The 20,901-nt window shown below is 38.4% G+C and overlaps 1 protein-coding gene across 2 annotated transcripts in view; it reads left to right on the forward strand.

Moving 5' to 3' along the window:
- The first annotated feature begins 718 nt into the window (after positions 1–718).
- The window catches only part of UBR2 (ubiquitin protein ligase E3 component n-recognin 2), a 54,707-nt gene continuing 34,524 nt past the window's right edge, over positions 719–20,901 (forward strand). The window contains exons 1-11 of one of the 2 annotated variants that reach the window (XM_053937562.1): positions 719–807; positions 5,961–6,220; positions 8,596–8,674; positions 10,088–10,201; positions 12,429–12,556; positions 12,861–12,999; positions 14,451–14,513; positions 15,746–15,866; positions 18,389–18,496; positions 19,996–20,084; positions 20,750–20,848. In XM_053937562.1, coding sequence (XP_053793537.1) covers positions 730–807; positions 5,961–6,220; positions 8,596–8,674; positions 10,088–10,201; positions 12,429–12,556; positions 12,861–12,999; positions 14,451–14,513; positions 15,746–15,866; positions 18,389–18,496; positions 19,996–20,084; positions 20,750–20,848 — 1,278 coding nt within the window. In that variant the 5' untranslated portion in view covers positions 719–729. The remainder of the gene's footprint in view (positions 808–5,960; positions 6,221–8,595; positions 8,675–10,087; positions 10,202–12,428; positions 12,557–12,860; positions 13,000–14,450; positions 14,514–15,745; positions 15,867–18,388; positions 18,497–19,995; positions 20,085–20,749; positions 20,849–20,901) is intronic. The other variant, XM_053937561.1, reaches the window with a different exon arrangement.

Consider the following 20,901-nt stretch of genomic DNA (forward strand, 5'->3'; position numbering starts at 1 on the left):
GGAGAGCAGTGAGGATGACTGAGAGGCTGGGGGATCTGTCTTATGAGGAAAGGCTGAGGGAGCTGGGCCTGTTCAGCCTCAAGGAGAGATGACTGAGAGGTGACCTCGTCAATGTCTATCAGGATGTGAAGAGAGGGTGTCAAGAGGATGGAGATGGGCTCTTCTCAGTGGTGCTGAGCAATAGGACAAGAGGCAAGGGGTAGAACTGATGCACAGAAGTTCCACCTGAACTAGAGAAAGAACTTCTTTACAGTGCAGTGGCTGAGCACTGGAACGGATTGCTCTGAGAGGTTGTGGAATCTCCCTCACTGGAGATACTCAAGAACCGTCGGAAAGAAAACCTGCGCCACGTGCTTTGGGATGACCCTGCTTGAGCAAGGGAGGTTGGACCAGATGTGGTACCTTCCAGCCTGACCTATCCCGTGATCCTGGGATTCCGTGAGGCGAGAAGGGCGGGCGGCCGGCGGAGGCGGCCGGGGGGCGGGTACCGACCGCCGGCCTGGCCCCTCAGGTCCCGCAGCAGGGCTCCGGCCACGGAGTGCCGTGTGCCGGCCGAGCAGCGCCGGGGAAGGACTGCAGCCCCCAGAACGCGGCGCGGCGGCCCCGGTGACGTGCGGGAGGCGGGGCGGAAGTGTGTGTTCCCCGGGCTGGGCGGCCGCCCGGGCCCCGTTCCGGCTGTCCCGGCCTCGGCCTCGGCGGCGCGGGGCAGGGGGCAGGAGGAGGGAGAAGATGGCGGCGGACCTGGAGGCGGAGGTGCAGGCCATTGACAAGAGCCTGCTGGAGTGTTCCGCCGAGGAGATCGCCGTGGTGAGGCGGCGGGCCCGGCGCGGGGAGGGAGCGGGGGCTCGGAGGCCGCGGCAGGCACCGGCCTGGGGAGCCGTTCCGGAGGCCGGGGCGAGGCCGCTCCGCGGGGCGAGCGAGCTCTCCCGGGAGGGGGTGTCCCTGCCGGGGCTGGCTCTGAGGGCACTCCCGGCCTGCAGCGGTGTCCCGCTGTGGCCTCGGCGCGCTGTTGTCGCCAGCGTCGCTGTTGCAGCAGCCGAAGTCCATGGCAGCGATCAGCCAGCTTTTCCTGTTGTGCCGGCTGGCGCAGGTGGCTCCCTGAAAGCCGCCTGGACGTGGCCATCCCCTGCCGGGGGCGGCCGGGCATCTCGCCCCTTCCTTAACTGCTTCCTGAAGTTACCTTCGTCCGCCTCTGCTGCCCCTTCGCCTCTCTCTGCCGGCAATCGCGCCTAGACCTGAGGAGATCTCCCTATTAATTTAGGTGGATGTCTGACCCCAAATACGCTGTACAGTGTTGAAGTGCCATTACAGGATTCTTCCTTCCTCCCCACTATTTAAGATGCAGTTCTGGAAAAGCTTGCAGTAGTTAATCTTGGGATTATTAGAATGGGGCGTTTGTAGGTGAAATAGTAGTAAAATCAGTGTAGCATTTGAAGAAATCTACTTCTGTTTATATACTTTTCCTGCTCTTACAAAGAGTAGTTGAAAGAGGAATGTAGTCTCGAGGGTAAAGTCTTAGGAGGAAGTTTTGTTTCTGACATAAATGTTTGTCCATTTAGACACTTGGGCATTTGAGGAACTGGATGTATGTATTAAAATATTGAGACTGCTCATGTACATATCAGTAGGATAAAACCTTGAAGAGCTGTCTGTGTGTGTCTCAGTAGGAAATACATTGGCTGCTTTCCAAATGAAAATAAAAGACTGTTATAATTCAGATTATCCTTAGATTATGCTTGTATATCTTCAGTGCAGACAAAGGTATGATTAGATGGGCAAATGTGCATAGTTAGCTATATCCTAGCTAGTTTAGCTCCAGGATTAGTCTTCCTTCTTCTCTACAGCAAACCAAATAATTTCATCAAACATTTACAAAGTAGTCCAAATTGAGCCCCAAATTACCTTGTCTGTGTGAATAGAAGATGGTTTTTTTGGGTCACACTGTAGGTAAACTCAAGGCAATCATGCACCCAGGGCAATGCATTTAGGAATTTGCTGTAGGTAGCAGTGCTAGCTTAAATGTAGTCAATTCTCATTTTTATTATCTGTCATCACCTGCACAACCTCCAATTCTGAAATCTGTCATTCAAATCTATTGTGGTTTTTCTGCCTCCTTTGCTGATAGGATTACTTTGCTGATAGCCCAGTATTAACGAAACAAATACCATCCCAAAGCAATAGTTGCAGCACTTAAGACTTCAGTTTGTTGTGGCAACAACTTAATGATAAACTTCCAAAGAACAAAAATAATAAAAATACGTTCTCTTTAACATAACATGAGCCTACATTGCAAGTATTTTTTTTGTGTGTTGCTAAAAAACCCATAAACCGTAGCTTTTAGCTTTTGAAACAGAGAAGTTAGTAATTTTATGACTTATTAGTATTCTACATTTTGTTCTCCTGGTGTCTCTTACTTAGATGGAAATTTAACAGAAACCCTGATGAACCATTATGTATTTACTTATGTAAGGTGTTTGATCAATACTTTGCACTTTTTTTTTCCCCAGGGCAGTTAAAGTTGTTGCAGGAGAGTAAGTGTGAGGAGGGAGGAAGTGAAGAGGAATACACTTCCATTTTTAATAAAAAACCTCTCTTGGGAGAGTAGAATATTAGCTTTTCTTGCGTGTGGTTTCAGGTTAGAAGATAGACAAATACTAATTGAAACCTTGCCTAAATGCAGAATGCTTTTATGAAAGAGCAAATTCCAAAGTTTTGAGTAGCTTTTCTGGAGTTCAGCGCTCCCCAGGTAGTGATTTAGAAAGACAGTGCAATGTATGTATACCTATGTATATATTCCTATTAACAGTCTTGTACAACAGACCTGTGAGTTGCCTTCCTGGCAGCTCTTAAAGTCACATCTCTTTCCTTGTCCTAGTAGCCTGGATTTCCTTCTGGTATTATTTCATCCAGGATCTGATTTCCAAAACTGTATGCGCAGTTGTGTGTATAGAACTGGCTCCACAAACAGTTTTAGGTGTGATGATGTTCATCATTGCCACACCTAACTCTCAGACAGCTACTCCCAGAATTTTTGGGATGGGAAAGCCATTTACTCGAGGAACAAGAATTTTCTGTGCCTAGGTATTTGTCTGAGCTTGTAGTGTAGCTAGTATGCGCTGTGTATTTTCTAGATAGAAATTAGTAATATACTGCTGAATTAAAAGACTGACGTTAAAGATATTTAGCTGAAAAAATCCTGCAGTTTAATAACTAGCATATGCTACAGAAAAGCTTATTAAATGGAAATCATGGAAAAGATTAAGTCACTGCCACTGTGATTGAGTTGGTTCCTGGCAGTAGTAGCAATTTGGCAAAACTGATGAAAGGAGAGGAAAAGATGAATGAACTGGTGGGAAAAATAAAAAAATTATTTAAAACTTTACTTTTTAATCTTATTTTTCCTATGGTATTCTCTGAATTGTGGTGGGAATGGTGAGATAATCCGTAGACTTCTAGATTCTTGGCTAAGGCTTTTTGGCAACCTCTTCCCATGGACTTCCTTGGGAAAAAACTGGGCTTTGACCATCAAAGCTAGATGAATATAGAAAGATTTAGCACTTCAGTCATGATTCTAAGAAGTCAAACATAGGAAAAGAGAAGTGAAGAAAGTACCCTGATGAATTAGGGTTTTTTTAAATACGAAGTTCTACTTCACAAAAACATATCTAATAAATGAGACTACTTCAATATATTAAAAAAAGGCAAAAATACAGCCAGTCTGCACAGATGCTCAGCTGACTCTGAATGTCTGTATCCCGAGGAACTTACTACTGTATTATCTCAAACATAAGTTCTGTGGAGTGAGTTATAAATAATTCAGAGTAAATCAAGCTCTAACATTTGATCACCAAACCCATTTATTTTGACATAATGAATTCTGCATTTTCATGTACAGTTTTAGGTTGATTTTGAACTCTTTTTTTGAAAGTTGCCAGGGGGTATCTGGTTGTCACATTTACAATGAGAAATGGCATGCTGAGGCTGTTTATGTTACACAAGATTTAATCAGTGGACGCTTGCAGTATCTGCTTGCTCCCGTTTGTTCCTTATAAAAACCTTACAGATTTAACTTACAGCTTAAACCTTTCTAAATTTGTTATCCCCAAGGCAGAAATAAAACTAATGTTATCCTAGAGTATTTTTTTTATTCTGTGTGTATGTACCGGGGGGAAGAAACCAAAGTAGGAGAAGTTGTGAGATTTTAAGTGGTTTAGGGCAGTTCTGTGGTTTGATGCCTTTTAAAAACGGCCAACATTGTTTTTTACCATTGATTGACTAAGAGAATTGTAGTGAGTTGGCCTTGACTGGGTGCCAAATACCCACCAAAGATGCTCTCTCACTCCCCTCCTCAGCGGGAGAGGGGAGAAAATACAACAAAAGGCTTTTGGTGGAGATAAGGAGTGGGAAAGGTCACTCACCAATTACTGCTATTGGCAAAATAGTCTCAACTAGTAGAAAAATTTATTTCGTTTATCACCAATCAAATCAGAGTAGTGTAATGAGAGACAAAACCAAATTTTAAAAACATCTTCCCCCCATCCTTCTCTTCTTCCCTGGCTCTAGTTTACTTGTGTTTTCCCTACCTCCTCCCCTGAGCAGCACAGGTGAATGCAGAATGGGGGATATGGTCACTTCCTCATGTTGTCTCTGCACTCCTTCCTCCTCAAGGGGAAGACTCCTCACATCCTTCCTTTGCTCCAGTGTGGGGTCCCTCCCATGGGGACAGTCCTCCATGAACTCTTCCAGTGTCAGTCCTTCCCATGGGCTGCAGTTCCTCATGAACTGCTCCAGCCTGGGTCTCTCACAAGGAGTGCAGTCCTTCAGGAATAGGATGCCCAGTGTGGGTTCCCCGTGGTGTCACCAGTCCTGCCAGCAAACCTGCTCCAGCATGGGTTCCTCTCTCATGGGTTCACAGGTCCTGCCAGGAGCCAGCTCTAGCACTGGCTTCCTACTGTGGAGTCACAGCCTCTTTTGGGTATCCATCTGCTCTATCTAGCATGGGATCCCCCATGGGTTGCCAGGGGATCTCTGTTCCCCACTGGACCTCCATGGGCTGCAGGGGGATTTCTGCTCTGGTGTCTGGAGCACCTCCTGCCCCTCCTTCTGCAGTGATTTTGGGGTCTGCAGAGCTGTTATTCTCCCATATTCTTACTCACATCTCCCAGCTGCTATTGCTCTCTTTTTGCCCCCTTAAATATGCTATTCCCTGTTAAATCTGTTATCTTGGAAGTTGTACTGCTGTCTCAGATGGGCTCAGCCTTGGCCAGTTGTGGGTCCATCTTGGAGCCATCTGGTGTTGGCTTTCTTGGACATGGAGGAGCTTCTGGCAGCTTTAATAGAAGCCAGCCTGTAGCCCCCTTGTTACCAAAACCTTGCCTCACAAACCCAGTGCAAGAATTCATGGATCTAACATCACACTTGAAATACTAATTCAGATGAGTTATTTTGGTTGAAGGAGAAACCAAAACTCCCTCATTTTCACAGGTGATTTGTGGAAATTACATGAGACGGGCTGTTACCTAATGCTGTGTTTGCTTTTCTCCATGTACTTTTTGTCTCTGTTCCTTGCCAACTCCAGGCTCCCATTGATCCTGTGTCCCAAGCTGGCAACATCTATCTGCGCTCCAGAGAAATGTGACCAACGTAGTCTAGGCTGTATTCTAAAAATCACTGCCAGCATTTTACTGGAGGAAAATTTTACTGAATTTTTCTCTTAAATCTTCTGTATGTCAAACGGATAAAATGTGTGAGCAAGGAAACAAATTATTATTATTATTGTTTCCTAACGTCTGTCTTTTGTGATAATTTAGATTTAACACTTAGAAGGAAGCATGACTTTCTAGTTTTGGAATGACATTTTAGATATTTCATGTAGAAATAAAATAACCTAAGTGGCTAGAACTGTGTTTGGTGTCTTTATTAATGAAGAATTTGTGTTCTCATTTCTTCTAATATAAAAGAAATGGCTGCAAGCAAATGACCTTCAAAAAGAAGTCTACCAGCATCTGGCCTATTATGTACCAAAAATTTACTGCAGGGGTCCCAACCCTGCGCCTCAGAGAGAAGACATGCTGGCACAACACGTTTTGCTGGGACCAATGGAATGGTATCTTTGTGGTGAAGATCCTGCATTTGGTTTTCCAAAGCTTGAGCAAGCAAACAAACCTTCCCATCTGTGTGGCCGTGTTTTTAAAGTGGGAGAGCCTACATATTCTTGCAGGTAGTTCAACTTAACATTGTGAACTGTTTATGATTTGTGAAATGATGGAACATTTTACAATAAGAATATACTGTCCTAATGAAAAGTTAATAACTGAAATATATTTTTAAAGTAATCTTGAAGTCTTTCATGACAAGTGGGATCGTGGAAAATTAACACTACACATGTATAAATGGAAAAATATTAATTAGTATAATGTAGAGTGTTTTCTGTACAAAAGAAATGCAAGATTAAGAAAGAATTTGGGGTAACCTTTCAGGGTGATTTAAGGGCATTAATCAGAAGTAAGTGGCAAGTGTATGTGTATATATTTTGGGTGTTTAATATCAGCTGTTAGTGTTGATCTCGTCTTTTAGACCTCTTTCTATGACCTGCTAAACCAATCTATCAGATGCTTAAAACAAGCATATCAGCTTCTAGATCGTTCCCTACCTCTGTCTCTAGATATCTCTAAAAATACTTATACTTGAAAGAGAACAGGAAGTTCCTAACCAATTACAAGTCTTTAAAAGAATCTTCAGTTTTAAGCCATTGTATTACAAGCTGTAGGTTCATTTTCATCTTCTATATTCTGACCTGTTTGTAGTTTTAAGTTTTGTTTGTGTCACGAATTCCTGTCATTTTGTGTGGTTTCTACTGAAAAGTGTCTACTGGGACACTTGAACACTTGGTGTGGTGACATGGGGACTGAATGTCTGTCTAATTTCAAGGGTTTATTTGTCTGGGTTTCCATCCCCTTCATTTACAAGGAGAGAATGGTAGTGGAAGAATTTTTCTTTCTAGTGCTCTCCTCTTCTAGAAACCGAAGACCTTACTGGCCTTTGGGTTTGGAAATGCTTTGAGACCTCTTTATAACGAGAGAGATAAGATTAAACTGGTGGGTACTTCAGATTCATTCTGAGTTGTTGGTCTTGAAAAAGCAAGTGTGTTTAGAAGAAAATGACAGAAATCCCAACGTTTTTGTTGCTCCATATGAACAGTGTTTGATCATTAACATACTAATGATGGAGTCCCTCTCTTTTTTTTGTTCATCAAGAAACATTTGATTCCTGCTGTGTGTTAATTTTATTTAACTTATGGCTGGTAATGAAGAATAACGAGAGTTTAATTTAAGCTTTTGTGGAATACAGCAAAGAATTATTTTCTAAGTCCACATTAAAGCAGTGGATTTTTCTATGCAGTTTTGCAGCTTCCAGGTCAGCTTCTGCTTTAGGTATAGGCACAGTTACTTTTTTGAGAAATTATTTGACAAACGGTACTGAGTTTTTAAGTACGCTGCCACAAGTTTAGAGCTCTGAAGAGTCAACATTCAATTTTGTAGGACTGATCTACCAAATCCTGCATGCATGTTGTTGCATTAAGTGGCAGTTTTTTAATATAAAAAAAATAATGCCATGGACATAAACTATTCTAAAAGAGAAGAGCTTTGTATAATTTTGCTTTGACATTTTCATCTTTAGTGGCTCCTCTGGAAAAAACACATGTGCATCGTAAGTCATGGTTGCCTGATGATCTTCCCATCATTTGTTTTGGTTAAATTAAACTAAGAGAATTTTGATAATGAGATTTTGTGTGATCTCTAGTGTTTTCTTTTAAACAAAATAAGTTGTTTCTCTGAATTCTGGTTTATAATAATCATTGTCATGAGACAGACATTCTCTTGCTATTTATTTTTACATTGCAAAACCCACCTGCCTTAATCTTGAGGTGCCTTGAAGTCAGTTGCATTACATGAGTTCATACATTTTCAGTGTTTTTCAGGGAGACAGTTAAATATAATGCTTAATTGTCTCATTTGGTTTAGCCCATTTTACTAGAAATATTCCTTCTGTCTAATACAGGAGTGTTTGTAGACAAGACCTTATTATGGTCTCTGATCTCCTGGTTGAGAAAATTGTGTTCTTGCAGCTCATCAGTGAGCTTGTAGGGCTGAACTTGGAAGCAGAGGTTTGATTTAGTCTGTTGTGCACGATCTTTCTTCCCAGTGTTCAGTGAAAAATGTCTTCTCTGCTGGAGATCATTAATGCTGGTACTCTGTACTTGAGAGAACTTACTTGGGTTTATTCTGGGTTATGTAATTCATCTGTTTACTTGTCTATATACTTGTCTCACCTCTTTAAGGCAATGTCTGTATTACCCAAACTAGACATACTACCCACACAATATTTTAAAGGCTCTTCTGTTGTGAGAACAGATTTTTTCTATTTAATTTGTTTCCCGACTTTAAAGCCAACCCTTTCCTCTTTCACAGTAATATATACATTAGTTAGAAGGTTGATATTGGTGGTATTTGAAAATTATCTGTTGTAAAATGTGTAAAGGCAAAAGCAAGTGTTTAATGCTTTTTTTTTTCTCTCTGTTGTTGCTGTTCTCAGAGACTGCGCAGTTGACCCAACTTGTGTGTTGTGCATGGAATGCTTTCTTGGAAGCATTCACAGAGAGCACCGATACAGGGTTAGTGATCCTACAGGATAATGACATACTTATTAGTGATTTTGTGTGTGTGTGTGTGTGTGTGTGTGTGAAACAGTTTCAAGTTTAAGAATGTATACAGAATTTCCAAATGCTGAATGAAAACAAAGTTCTGAATGTCTGCAGTAATCCTATGTGAGCTTGAGTGTTTTCATCTGAGTGTAACTTCTGGAAGTTAACGCTTTAAAATATTGAGCAATTAAATTTTATGTGCAACAGTTAAGTTTACAAATGTATGTTACTTCTAACACATGCTCTTTAGTGAATTTTACAGGTTTAGACTTGGGTTTTGAATTGTTCTGACTCTTGTGTTTGACTGTTTTAAAAAGCTATTGAAAAACCTTTATTAAGAAGCCACTTGTGTGTAAAGCTTAAACATAAAAGAGAAAATGAAAACCGTAAATGCTGTTTATTTTAGTAATATGCTGTTATTAGTAGTATAGATTAGTTTAAAACACCCTTCAAAGAAATCCAAGAAGGCCTTGGTGTGTTTTTAAACTAAGAAGTGAAGTGAAAACTACCAGTGCAGTCTTTCTGTAAATCTGTTTTTTTCAATACTGCACTGCTGCTAATGTAATTCTGTTTACTGCATGGTTACACTGAGCACTGGGATTCAGGAAAAAACTCCAAGCACGACGACTTTTATCAAGAAACCCAGCCAAATTTGCTGATATCAGCTTACTTTTTGTACACAGGTTTTTACTTTTCGAGCTATTGAATTAACAAGTCTAGGTAACATCCAAAAGTGTAAGAAAATGTTCTTTCAAATGTCCATCTAGTTTTCTTGATACTATAAGATGTGCCTGTATGTATAGAGTATATGAGATATGCCAAAAGTTGGTGAAAGAATTCTTCTATGCATCAGTTAATAGGTGTGATTCAAAAAAGATGTATTATTATGCTTATTAACTTGAGGTGGTCTTTAAAATGAATTTTATTCAAACAGTGTAAATACTAAAAAAAAAAATTAAACCATTAAAATTTTCCAATGCTTTTTTTCTGTGCCTACCTATGTGAAAAGTTTAAGTCTCTCAATTCCTTTTGTCATAAAGCACATTTTTCACTCACTGTATAATAGTGCCACGTAAAATGATTTAACTTTGTTCAGATTAAAACTGTGAGATATATATCTGTACATAGTACAGATGCCATGGCAAGTAATAGATTCAGAAAATCTGAAAACTTCAGATGGGGCAGAATGGAGGTGTTTGAAGGTGTTTTGCTGTTCAGGGTTTTTTCTTCTGACATAGGCACACTGATGAGGTAGATAGGCTTTCAGCCTTTGGGCGTTGTCATCATGCTTTTGTAGTACAGCTGTGACTACTCATTTCTTAATGTGCATATATGATATATATGCATATTCACATGAACTGCTTTGTTTTTAAATACTTTTAGATGACAACATCAGGTGGAGGAGGTTTCTGTGACTGTGGTGATACAGAAGCTTGGAAGGAAGGTCCTTACTGTCAGAAGCATGAACTTAACACTTCAGAAACTGCTGAAGAGGAGGTAATTACAATTGAGGCATCATGTTTCAAAACATGGTTAACTGTGTATATATGCAAATACTATTGTTAAAAGTTTATACATGTTTGAAAGGAAATTTAACATGGTTGTGGAAGGAAAAATTACCAATGGCCATTTAAAATTGTAGGTACCATCTTTGGTGTGGGAAGTGTTAGTGTCTTAAGTTGCTAGAGACTAAAGAAGCATTCTGTCTTCTGCTTATAATCTTCTTATCTGTTACTACATCTCAGGAATGAGTGTGGCTAATTGGACTTTTGACCTAGCCACTCACATCTGTTCTTACTTAGTATGACTTCTGTGAGATTTTTTTAAAAGGGAAAATCTAAGGCAAGCACTGGTAGTAGTTTTGTTGATCTGATGGTTTGAGTGAAGCAACTGTAATTGTATTTTCAGTGACAGTGGTCCAATATCTGTTCTCACTCTCTCAGCCCTAAGACTCTAGCACTGTTGCTGGACTCACCACTTGGTCTACATGCCAGTTTACATTAGTCAGCAGCCTTAGGAAACTCTTGTTATGAAATCTTGAGTGGCCTGCTACTTCTGTGCCCAAAGATTCTCACACAGTGAGTGTGCCTGACAGAAAAATCAAGGTTCTGGGTAGGCTTTGTGTTTCTTCCCCATAAACCATGGAGATTGGGATCTCTTATGCAGTGTTGTTTTAGAGGTAGATTAAGGATGGTTTGTTGAGCCTGTTTTCTGCCTTGCCCAGATATGTGAAAATGCTGGGAGTGGAGGGATTGCTGCTGCTTATGGTTTGTGTTTGTTTTTGGTGGCTGATAGTTCTTCATACCCTAGATAATTTTAAAATGAATTAAAAAAAAAAAAAAAAAGAAATGGCAGTTCTTACCACTCTTGTAAAGCTTCCAAATGTTCCCAAACAGTCTTGGGGTGGAGGGGATAAACCTTATTAGTACAGGTGAATCACTGACTGTCAAGAGCCTCCTTTAGATCTTTAGATGATGCAGACTTAAGTTGAGAAATTATTATTGTGATCCTTTTTATACAACCTAAGCTGTAGTGAAGTGCAGATTTTAGTATTAGGTAATCCTAAACGAGAAATTGGGCCACTGTTAAATATTTTAATTGTCTAGCAATTACACATATATCAAAATATCAAATGATGAATTGAGTCGGTGACCCAGTGTATAGTTTATATCCAGGTGACCTGCAGGCCATGCAGCATTCCCTTTCCAGGTTTGTAGAAAAGGAGCTAGTTGTTCTCAAAATTTTCGATACAGTAAAAGACAAAACGAGATGAGGTTTATAATGTTTTCTATTCACCATCCTTTAAATGGACTGTGATGAAATGGCAGTGGTACCTGCACTATCTAATTCCGAGATGCCAGTGGTTCTCACTTGCTGCTCCAAAAAGTGGTCCTTTGACTTGGCAGGTCTCCTCTTCCTCCCTCCACATTCCCATTCCCCCACCTGAAGCAGTCTCCATTCTGTTCTAGCACAGAGAGCAGGACAATTTTGTAGGGGCTGCTGCAGTTGTCAAATGGTGATCACAGAGTGGACACAAATGGGTGCACGGTCCACAGACAAAAGGGGAGCAGCTCTCTGTGAGCAAGACTGAGACGTGGACAGATCATTATGAAACACCTATTTACATTTCAGCAGTTAATTATTTATATACCACAGCATACAAGAGACGTGCATCATAAATCATGATGCCATTGTGCTGCATGTTGTATAAGCCTGGATAGATAAGACTTATGCCTTTTAATGCATGCTGCATATAAAACAGGACAAGAGATGCATGGTCGTTTGTATTCTGCAGTTTACTAATATTGATAAGTGGAACAAAAGGTACAGGGATTTGAAATTATGGTTTGGAAGGCATAGCAGAAGAAGCAGATTTTAATACAGCTGAGGTTAAAGTTCTTCCAAAGAACTATCTTAAAAGGTGTGCAGGAGTGAGAAAAAGGAGAGTGAGAATGGAAGAATGTGTGAAAATGTAAATGAGTGATCAGAGGCAAGTTAACATTCAGGTACTGAATGTTAGATTAGAGCTTTGGTGACTGTCAATGTGGAACTGGAAGAAGAAAACAGGATGATTATTGACTCTGTTCCTTTCAACTGAAAAGTCATTTAAAGAAAGACATCATTAAAGGTGCTTACCTCATCTTTGATAAAGAGAGATGCAAGTTTGACAGTTTGTTTGGAATGTAATTTAATTTCTCATTTGCTATTTATATTTACTTTCCAGGATCCTCTGGTGCACTTACCAGAAGATATGGTAGCAAGAGCTTATAATATTTTTGCCATTACATTTAAATATGCAGTAGATATATTAACATGGGAAAAGGAAAATGAATTGCCTGGTCTAGAAATGATGTAAGTATAATACTTGTCTTCTGCCTTTTAAAGGCGTACAGATATATACAGTTGAAAATGGAGGTTTTGATTTTAAAAAACTTTTCTGCCTTTCTTAAAATTGTCAGAAATATTTTGTATACAATAACTGTAGTGGATTTATATTTCTCATATTTTTTCCTTTGCTCTTGCTTTTACTTTTAACATTGCTTTAAATGACATAAATTCAATCCTTGCTTTGAATGACATAAATTCAATCATTGCTTTGAATGACATAAATTAAATTATTGCTTTGAATGACATAAATTCAATCATTGCTTTGAAGTGAGAAGAATGACACTTACTACTGCATGCTATTTAATGATGAAGTCCATACCTATGAACAAGTTATTTATACTCTTCAGAAGGCTGTCAACTGCACACAGAAGGAAGCCATTGGTTTTGCAACAACAGTAGATAGAGATGTAAGTGAATTGTTAGACGTTTTAATTACCGTGACCTAATGCTTGTTTCATGACAATACTTACTTTAGTCTGTTTTCCCAAAGCATGTGGTTAATGTGAGTCTGTGAGTCCTTTGTGTCATACCACCATAAAATGCCTTAATACGAAATACTAAATGTCTCAGTGCCTAAATACCATTTGGCCAGTCCAAACCAGACCTGATACTGAATATGTTTCAGTGTAAATGTATTCTAGTAGGTCTTGTAAGCGTAAATACCAAGGTGTTTCTCACTCCTCTGTCAAGGACAGGCAGCAGCTTTGGCCCTTCCCTTACTAAACCAAGGAAAAGAGCTGACATTGAAAGAGCCCCTAAATGTGCTCCAAACATAGGAAATGCTTCTCAGAGTAACACCAGTTAAGTGTGAGGGATAAAATCTATAACTGACCACTTTTGTTCTGGTGCTTGTGGAACTATTCATGGTTTGTGGTTTCTTTTTAAAATTTTATTTAATTTTCTTTTTTCATAATTGTCAGATTATAGTGGCAGGAAGAGGTAAAAGCATTTATCACAGTTTTTAGGAGGAACAGTGAGTTCAGAATCACTGCATGCTGAATATAATTGTATCTAGTATTTCAGTTTCAGAAGCACTCTGCCAGCTGTGTTTGTAGTGTGGCTGATGTGCATTTTTTTAAAGAAAGTGATACTTCATTGGGTAACTGCATCTTATTATTTTTGCAATGAACCTGTAAGCAGTTGACATGAAAAAAGTGTCTTTTTTACTTGGCTTATTGACTTGTGCCTTTTTTGTGGGAGATGGTGTGGGGAAGAAATCTTCCTAAATGGCAATGGGAATGTCATTTTGGGTGGTTGAAGTACTTCAGGGAGGTCAGTGGAGCAGGAAACGTAACCACTTCATATTACTCTTAACACTGAAGTAGATTTTGGTTTTTGTGTTACCACTGCTCTATCTTTTGTGATAGTGGTAACCAAAAGATTCACATCTGATCCCTGAATATGAGCTGACCTGAGCATGTGCTTGTGGGATACACTCAGATTTTTAAAAGGATACACTTGTGAGATACACTCAGTGCTTTTTAAAAGGTACTGAAATATCTTCAAGTTATATCAAAACTAATGAACAATGCCTTTGTACTAATGTTTTCAGTATTTTAATAAGTGTGGTTCTTTTCATTGTTCCTCTTAAGAACAGTGTTATACACAGAAAATTTAATGTAACAGGTAACTGAATATATGATCCAGTTTTATCTTCTTTTAAAAAGTACAGGGTGCATTTGGGAAATCCAAGTGTCTAACTATATATAGTACTTTAAAAAGTGAAAATAGCATGAAAGGCAGGGGAGTTAGCATGCATCTGAAGCTTTTATTGTGTTTTTTATACTAATGTAAAACACAGAATTGGGACTCCTTGTTTAGGAGCTGGTGGTAATGTTACATCTTTCTGAATTTGCAGGGCCGTCGGTCTGTTCGATATGGAGACTTCCAATACTGTGATCAGGCAAAATCAGTAATAGTGGTAAGTAATGTGGTGGTAAGGGATGTTATCTCCTTACTTGCCTCATCTTAAGCAAAAGGAGGCTTTGCTACCCAGTTGAGTATGACTCATTATATTTTAATGATACAAAGTGTTGGAGATACTATTTACAATATAGTAGAGGTATCAAAGTACTGGTTTATGGGGTTTTTGTTGTTACTGGTCTTTTGTTGGATGTTTTTTTCCTACTATGGCCTACCTGACACCCAAAATAATTTTCTAAAAGGAAGTTTGTAGACAATTTTTTCCTTCATAAAACAGATGTGGCCAGGAACTTTGAATGTATCTTTTAGAATTACATGCTAGTTCAGATCAGTGAAGTTAAATTATTACAGTTTTTTCTCCTATAGCGTGAAGTTCCTTATGTCTTTCACAGCAACAGTTATGGAAATTATTACTCATTGAATCCAAGTGTGAAACTGCAAATATTTTTCATTTTGCATCTATGCATTTATATATGTCTATTAATATATTGCAAGATTCTTCCATGTAAAAATGGGAGAATAATGTTTTCTTTTAATTTTTTGTTAAATGCTGCAGTGCAGTACTTAATCACATGAAATAAATAATTTATGTATGATACTGCAACTGTTGAAAAACAAATCTGCAACTAGAGTTACTGTTCTTTGACTATTTAAGGTATTTTGAAAGCATTAGCATATTTTTAAAGATAATGTTTTGCAATATTTTTAACTTCCTGCCCATGCAGGCAAAGAACAAATAGCTTTTATGTGTAACATCTAACTATTATGCTTTCTAATACATAGATGAGGGTAAATTCTTTCTTGTTTTAACTCTGTGTATTTAATTTCTATTTTTGAAAATAGTCTATGCTCAGTCAGTTTCCATGATGGGCTGGTGTGTGACTTGCCTGTCATGTTGAGAGGGACAAACATGCATGGCTGTCTTGGGTTGAACATGGGATTGCTTATCAGTAAAATGCAGCAGATCAGCGTGAGCATTGATAACAGGCCAAGAGTGGAAAATGGCTTCACCTAAGTATGCTGATATTGCATAAAAAGGTCCTTCAAATATTAATAGGATAAACAAAATTCAGACTTTTTTGTTTTTGCTATGTAGGTGTTAGTAATTAAAATATGTATTAATATTATAAATTATCAAAATTAATCGCAGAAATGCTGCATTTCTGTACAGAAGTATATGCCAGTTGTCACTTAAATATGCATTGCCTCCTTTTTCCTTTTCTTTTTAAGAGAAATACCAGTCGTCAGACAAAGCCATTGAAAGTGCAAGTTATGCATTCTTCTATTGTTGCCCATCAGAGCTTTGGTCTGAAGCTCCTAACTTGGCTTGGCAGTGTTATTGGATATTCAGGTGGGCAAAATTGATCTTTTTTAGATAAGTTAGAAAATATTTGTGAGAGGAGCTGATTTTCTGAAGCAATTTTGTCTACTTATTTCAGATACGTAATGTATAAGGCGAAGCTATTAATAACTTGTCAGACTTCATTCTATTTTCTCTTACTGGAGTGCTGTTCTGAATTCTAACTTCCATGTGAAAGTGCTACCAGTCTCATGTAGTCTTTTCTGTTTAGTTGCTGTTGAACAGAAGCTGAGAATTGCTGTCAAATGCAGTGTGCCGAAAAAGCTATTTTTTCAGTCCCTACTTCTTTTTAAATGAATGCTGTAAACTGAAAATAACCTGTCTGATTAGATAAAACAAAATTATTCAGAAGTAATTTGATCAATGTAGATGAAAGCAATTGCTTCAGATTTTTTGCTAAGTAGAACAGAGAACATGTAAGGAGCTGTGGAGGATTTTGGTAAGTATAAAAGCTGACAAAGTCTTAATCAGATTTTTTAAAAGAGGTTTCTTCAAAGGAATCAAGATGCACAGTATCAGATTTTATGGGAATGCTCAGTTTTTGTTTTGACTTTGTTCCCCCTTTGTCCTGGTAGATCATAAGATTGTGAAGATGTAGGGTATGAGAGGAAATAAAAGGAAAAGTGCCAAACTGCTGCTATGGAGAAATGTAGATACAGACACCCTTGCAATTTGTATTTTTTTCATCTGGAAATGTTAGCAAGAAATACTAGTAAAGCACACTCAGCTGTCATATTGCACATATGTTCTGAATAGGTGCATCATTTCTTCAGAGACTGTATGTTTTATTAGACTGATAGTTGTAAAACCAAGATTTCATGCACAGGGTCTTTATAACGTGTTCTTGTTTTTGAAACATAAGTAGTTTGTGTTTAAATTTTAAAGATAAGTAAATCAAACTTTTGAACAAAAGTTATGGTAGCAGTTAGTAAACAATAGGTATTAGGAGAAAGGAGTTATGAAGAAAGTTTCCTTCTATAGGAAATTTTCCTTTCAGTGAAACATGTAGGCAGGCACTGTCTTTCTCATTTTAAGCCCAGTCTTGTGCCACGTCATTTGTGCCAGGTGCCAAAGTCATTAATTTTCAACACTGAATAACAGTTGCAAAAAAGTAACTTGAATATGTCATTCGTGTTTCATATTGCAGAAGAAAGCGCTGAATTTTGAGTTTGTATGTAGTGTTTCTGAAGATCTGAAGAGTTCAGGTTGTTAAGTGCTGAGTTCTTTATTATTCAGAAGGGCAAAAGGCATGTTTGTAAACAGCACACATACATTTTGTCTGTGACCAGTGTGCTCAGTTATTTGAACTGCCTTCCATGTCTTGGGATGCAGTCTTGTACTCTGAGTCTGGTTTTGTGAAATGCACTTTTGAAAGAATTGGTTTCCCTTAGCTTTTTAACAAACACACCTAAACAACTAAATTCTGCTCAGTCTTTTAAACAGTCTGCTACCCTTCATCTGTAACATGGGGTGATAGAGTTGGTGCTTGGGTGGTTACACTGAAATGTCCCCGAACAATGGCTGAGTGACAGGTAGAGGGATCTTCTGCTGTGCCAGAGTTAGGTTGGATGATTGCTGTCAAAGGAATGACAAATTCTTGTCATTAAAAAAAAAAAAAAAGCCTGAAGAAACTTCGCTATGGAACTTAGAAGTTTGACCACTACCCTCTGCCTAGCAAATATCCCTTCTTCTGGAATAAGTGTCTGTTTGACAATTGCTGAATGATGCAGTAGTTTTCATTAATTTGTTGTCCTTCATAACAGTAGTTGGAATTGAACTCTGCAAGGCAAAAAGGAATAACCCCAAACTGCTGTAGGGGTTCTCAGAGTGTATATTACTGCACCATGCAGTGTACACAACACTAAGCCACTGCCCATTCTGCCTGAGGAGCTGAGATGCCAAGCAGGGTGTGGAAGTAAGGGCTCTGTAAGTCCCATAGTTCTAAGGGAATAGGCATTACCTGCAGTGCAAAGCCAGATTGAACATTCTTAACAGGAGCATGTCTGGGTTGTGCTGTGTTTCAGATGCAGGCTTGTCTGCAAGCATATGACTTACATGTTCATCTGATTACAGTTATTGCTCCTTTTCATTAGAAGAAAATACGCAGATAAGCCTTAAAATGTTAGCATGAATATACAGGTAATTTCATACATTAATTATATTTCCCTTTTCATAGGAGTCTAATCAGGAAAACTAAACTCTGGGAAATTGGTCTGCTATGTAACTGTTTCTTATTTTAGTAAGCCATTTTTAAGGAACCATATTTTAATTTCATAACTTTAAACCAAATCATTGCGTTTGGTAATTTTCACTATGTTCCATAAGGCTAGCATGAAAATTGCAAGGTGTGAAATATTTGTGTTTGTATCTGCACAGTATGAGTGCTGTTATTAAGTTGTCATGAAAAAGGGGGCAGTGTGAGGGCTTCTGTGTTGTATGAAAATTTCAGGATGTCAAAATAACACACGTTTGTGTTTGAGATGTAACAACTTGTACCATTTCTCTTCATTAAGATGGCCTTCGCAGAATATTGTGTCAGGTTGGTTTGCAAGAAGGGCCAGATGGTGAAAATTCTTCTCTTGTAGATAAGCTGATGCTGTATGATTCTAAACTGTGGAAAGGTGAGTTTTCTCAAAGCTCTGGAAAATGCTAGAGAATGCTATGCCTAAGTTTTCTTTTTGCTGTATCTGCTAATGTTTGATCATTTTTACTGTGGTGTATTATGGATAATTTTGCCTAATTTGTTATCCATTCCCAAGTGTATTTAAGACAAGAACATACAGAGACCATTTGGAGATGGGGCTGGTTTTAGGTCTAATTTTTCAAAGTGGTCTGAAATTAAAACTGACTTGAATATGGAAATGATAGTGATAGTTAATGGAAATTGAGTAAATGATAGAGAAATTGGGCGTTTGTCTGCTTTAGAGGATCTCAGCATCCATTTCATATCTACCAAAATGCCTATTTTTAAGGGATAAGGCAGAGTCTGCTTTGAATCATGTTTGTGTTCATGAGGTATTCTTAAGTGTTCTGAGAACATTCAGTGAAAATTACTGTTCTGTTGTTTTAGAGCTCTTGAAACCTTGAAAAGCTGTTTGATATAATGGAATTAGCTATAAAAGTTGTAATTTTGAGGAAAGGGAGGTAGTTAATTTCTATTCCATCATTGATTCTCTGTCTGATTTGATATCCTGAAAGAGAGTGTAAGGCCAGGTGTAAGAAAGAGAAGCACAAAGAACAGGTCGGGAATTATGCAATATGTCTGCCTGGGGAACTTCTTGGAGTGGCAATAAAATAAGTAAGAAGTAAGGTGGAAAATGGATGTAGTATGGAGAAAATGATTATTGTAGGTTTTATTTATCTAATACCTTTACCTTGAGAAAGAATTCTGGCACTGCAAGTTTTGTAATGTGAAAAGTACTGCTTTTGTGGAGAATTACAACATTTTTAATACAGGTTTTGTTAGGATAATGTCTTTCATGTAAGCAAGGGGTAACTTTTGCATCTCTATTTCGACATCAATATTTGCCTACTTTTTCTCATATTCCATAGTTCTCTGCATTTAGGAAATAGTGTCATGGCTTTTGACTAAAAAGTGATCTACAGAAGAAATTATGCATATATGCATTTGTTTCCAAGCTACATAGAGATTAATATCATTTGTATTGATAATACTTTCTGGGAGGCTGTCCAGACAGATTAGAAATTCAGAGATAGCTTAGCTGATTACTTTATGGAGATATTCCCAACTAGGAAAATTTGTTGCAGTTCCCAGGACTTCTCATAATAGTATTCTCTTCTTTTCCCATCTAAATCCCCTGTTTGTCGTGTAGAGAAACAGAGTTCTGTTCTTGTTTTGCTGATTTCCCTTATATTTGATGACATACATTATCATTCAACAGTGTTATCTTATACAGGAGTAATAAATAATGCCTCTTGAAGAATTTTGATTTGTTATTCTTCTTTATCCTTTGCTACCACCTTACAGACTTAATCAAATCAGCTTCTACTCTGAAATGCACATTTACCTCATTCTGTAGAAGTTTTCTTTTCTAAATGTTTCCATAATACGTTGATAGAAAATAGTGACATGCAATATTTCATTCATTTTTGTTGACAGGAGCTAGAAATGTGTATCACCAGTTATTCATGAGCAGTCTTCTTATGGATTTGAAATACAAGAAACTTTTTGCTATCCGCTTTGCGAGAGTAAGTATCTTTCTTACAAAGAGCCATTAAATGCTAAAACTGTCTAGTGAAGAGAGTCTAGTTAGCATATAGTGATTTAAATGAACTGTTACTTAATTTTTTTTCCTTTTTATGGAAGTGAAAATTTGAAATTAAATGCTGGGAATCTTATTTTACTCTTCAGTATATTAGTTATAATGGCATCTCATCTCTTGGGAAGGAAATGGTCTTTCAGATGCCCCAGAACTAAAGCAGTTCAGATGTTTTTGTCTTCACCATCAGCTATGCAGGCTATCACTTCTTAAGAGCTAATCACTGCTCGTTGTTGAGGTGTAAGCTGTTAATAGTACTGCTTAGAAATAGTGCTGAAATTCAGTCATGCTGATTAGTATTTCTGCAGTAACTGGTATTCGAAATGCTTTAAATCAGCACTGCAAAATTCTGCTCACTCTGCTGCAGACTCTTGAGTAGAAAATAAAATACTAGCCTTTATTGTGAAAATGAGAGTGAATAGATCTCACATGTGAGCAGATTAAGTTGTCGTATTCTTTGTGCAAAATATCATAATAATAATCCATTAGAGCTACTCTTCCCTTTTTCATGGCATTAAAGTTTCCCAGAGCAGACATTTAAGTTAAAAAAACAGGCCAGTGTGGATTAGAGGTGAATTTCCCCTTGTTGTTTAGAATTACCGGCAGTTGCAGAGAGATTATATGGAGGATGATCACGAACGGGCAGTATCGGTGGCTGCTCTGTCTGTCCAACTCTTCACTGTACCTACTCTGGTGAGTAGTGCCTGTCTTTCTTTTAAAAACTGATAGTTGGCACTCCTTGCCTT

The sequence above is a fragment of the Vidua chalybeata genome, chromosome 3 (assembly GCF_026979565.1).
Source record: "Vidua chalybeata isolate OUT-0048 chromosome 3, bVidCha1 merged haplotype, whole genome shotgun sequence".
Classification (NCBI taxonomy): Eukaryota; Metazoa; Chordata; class Aves; order Passeriformes; family Viduidae; genus Vidua; species Vidua chalybeata.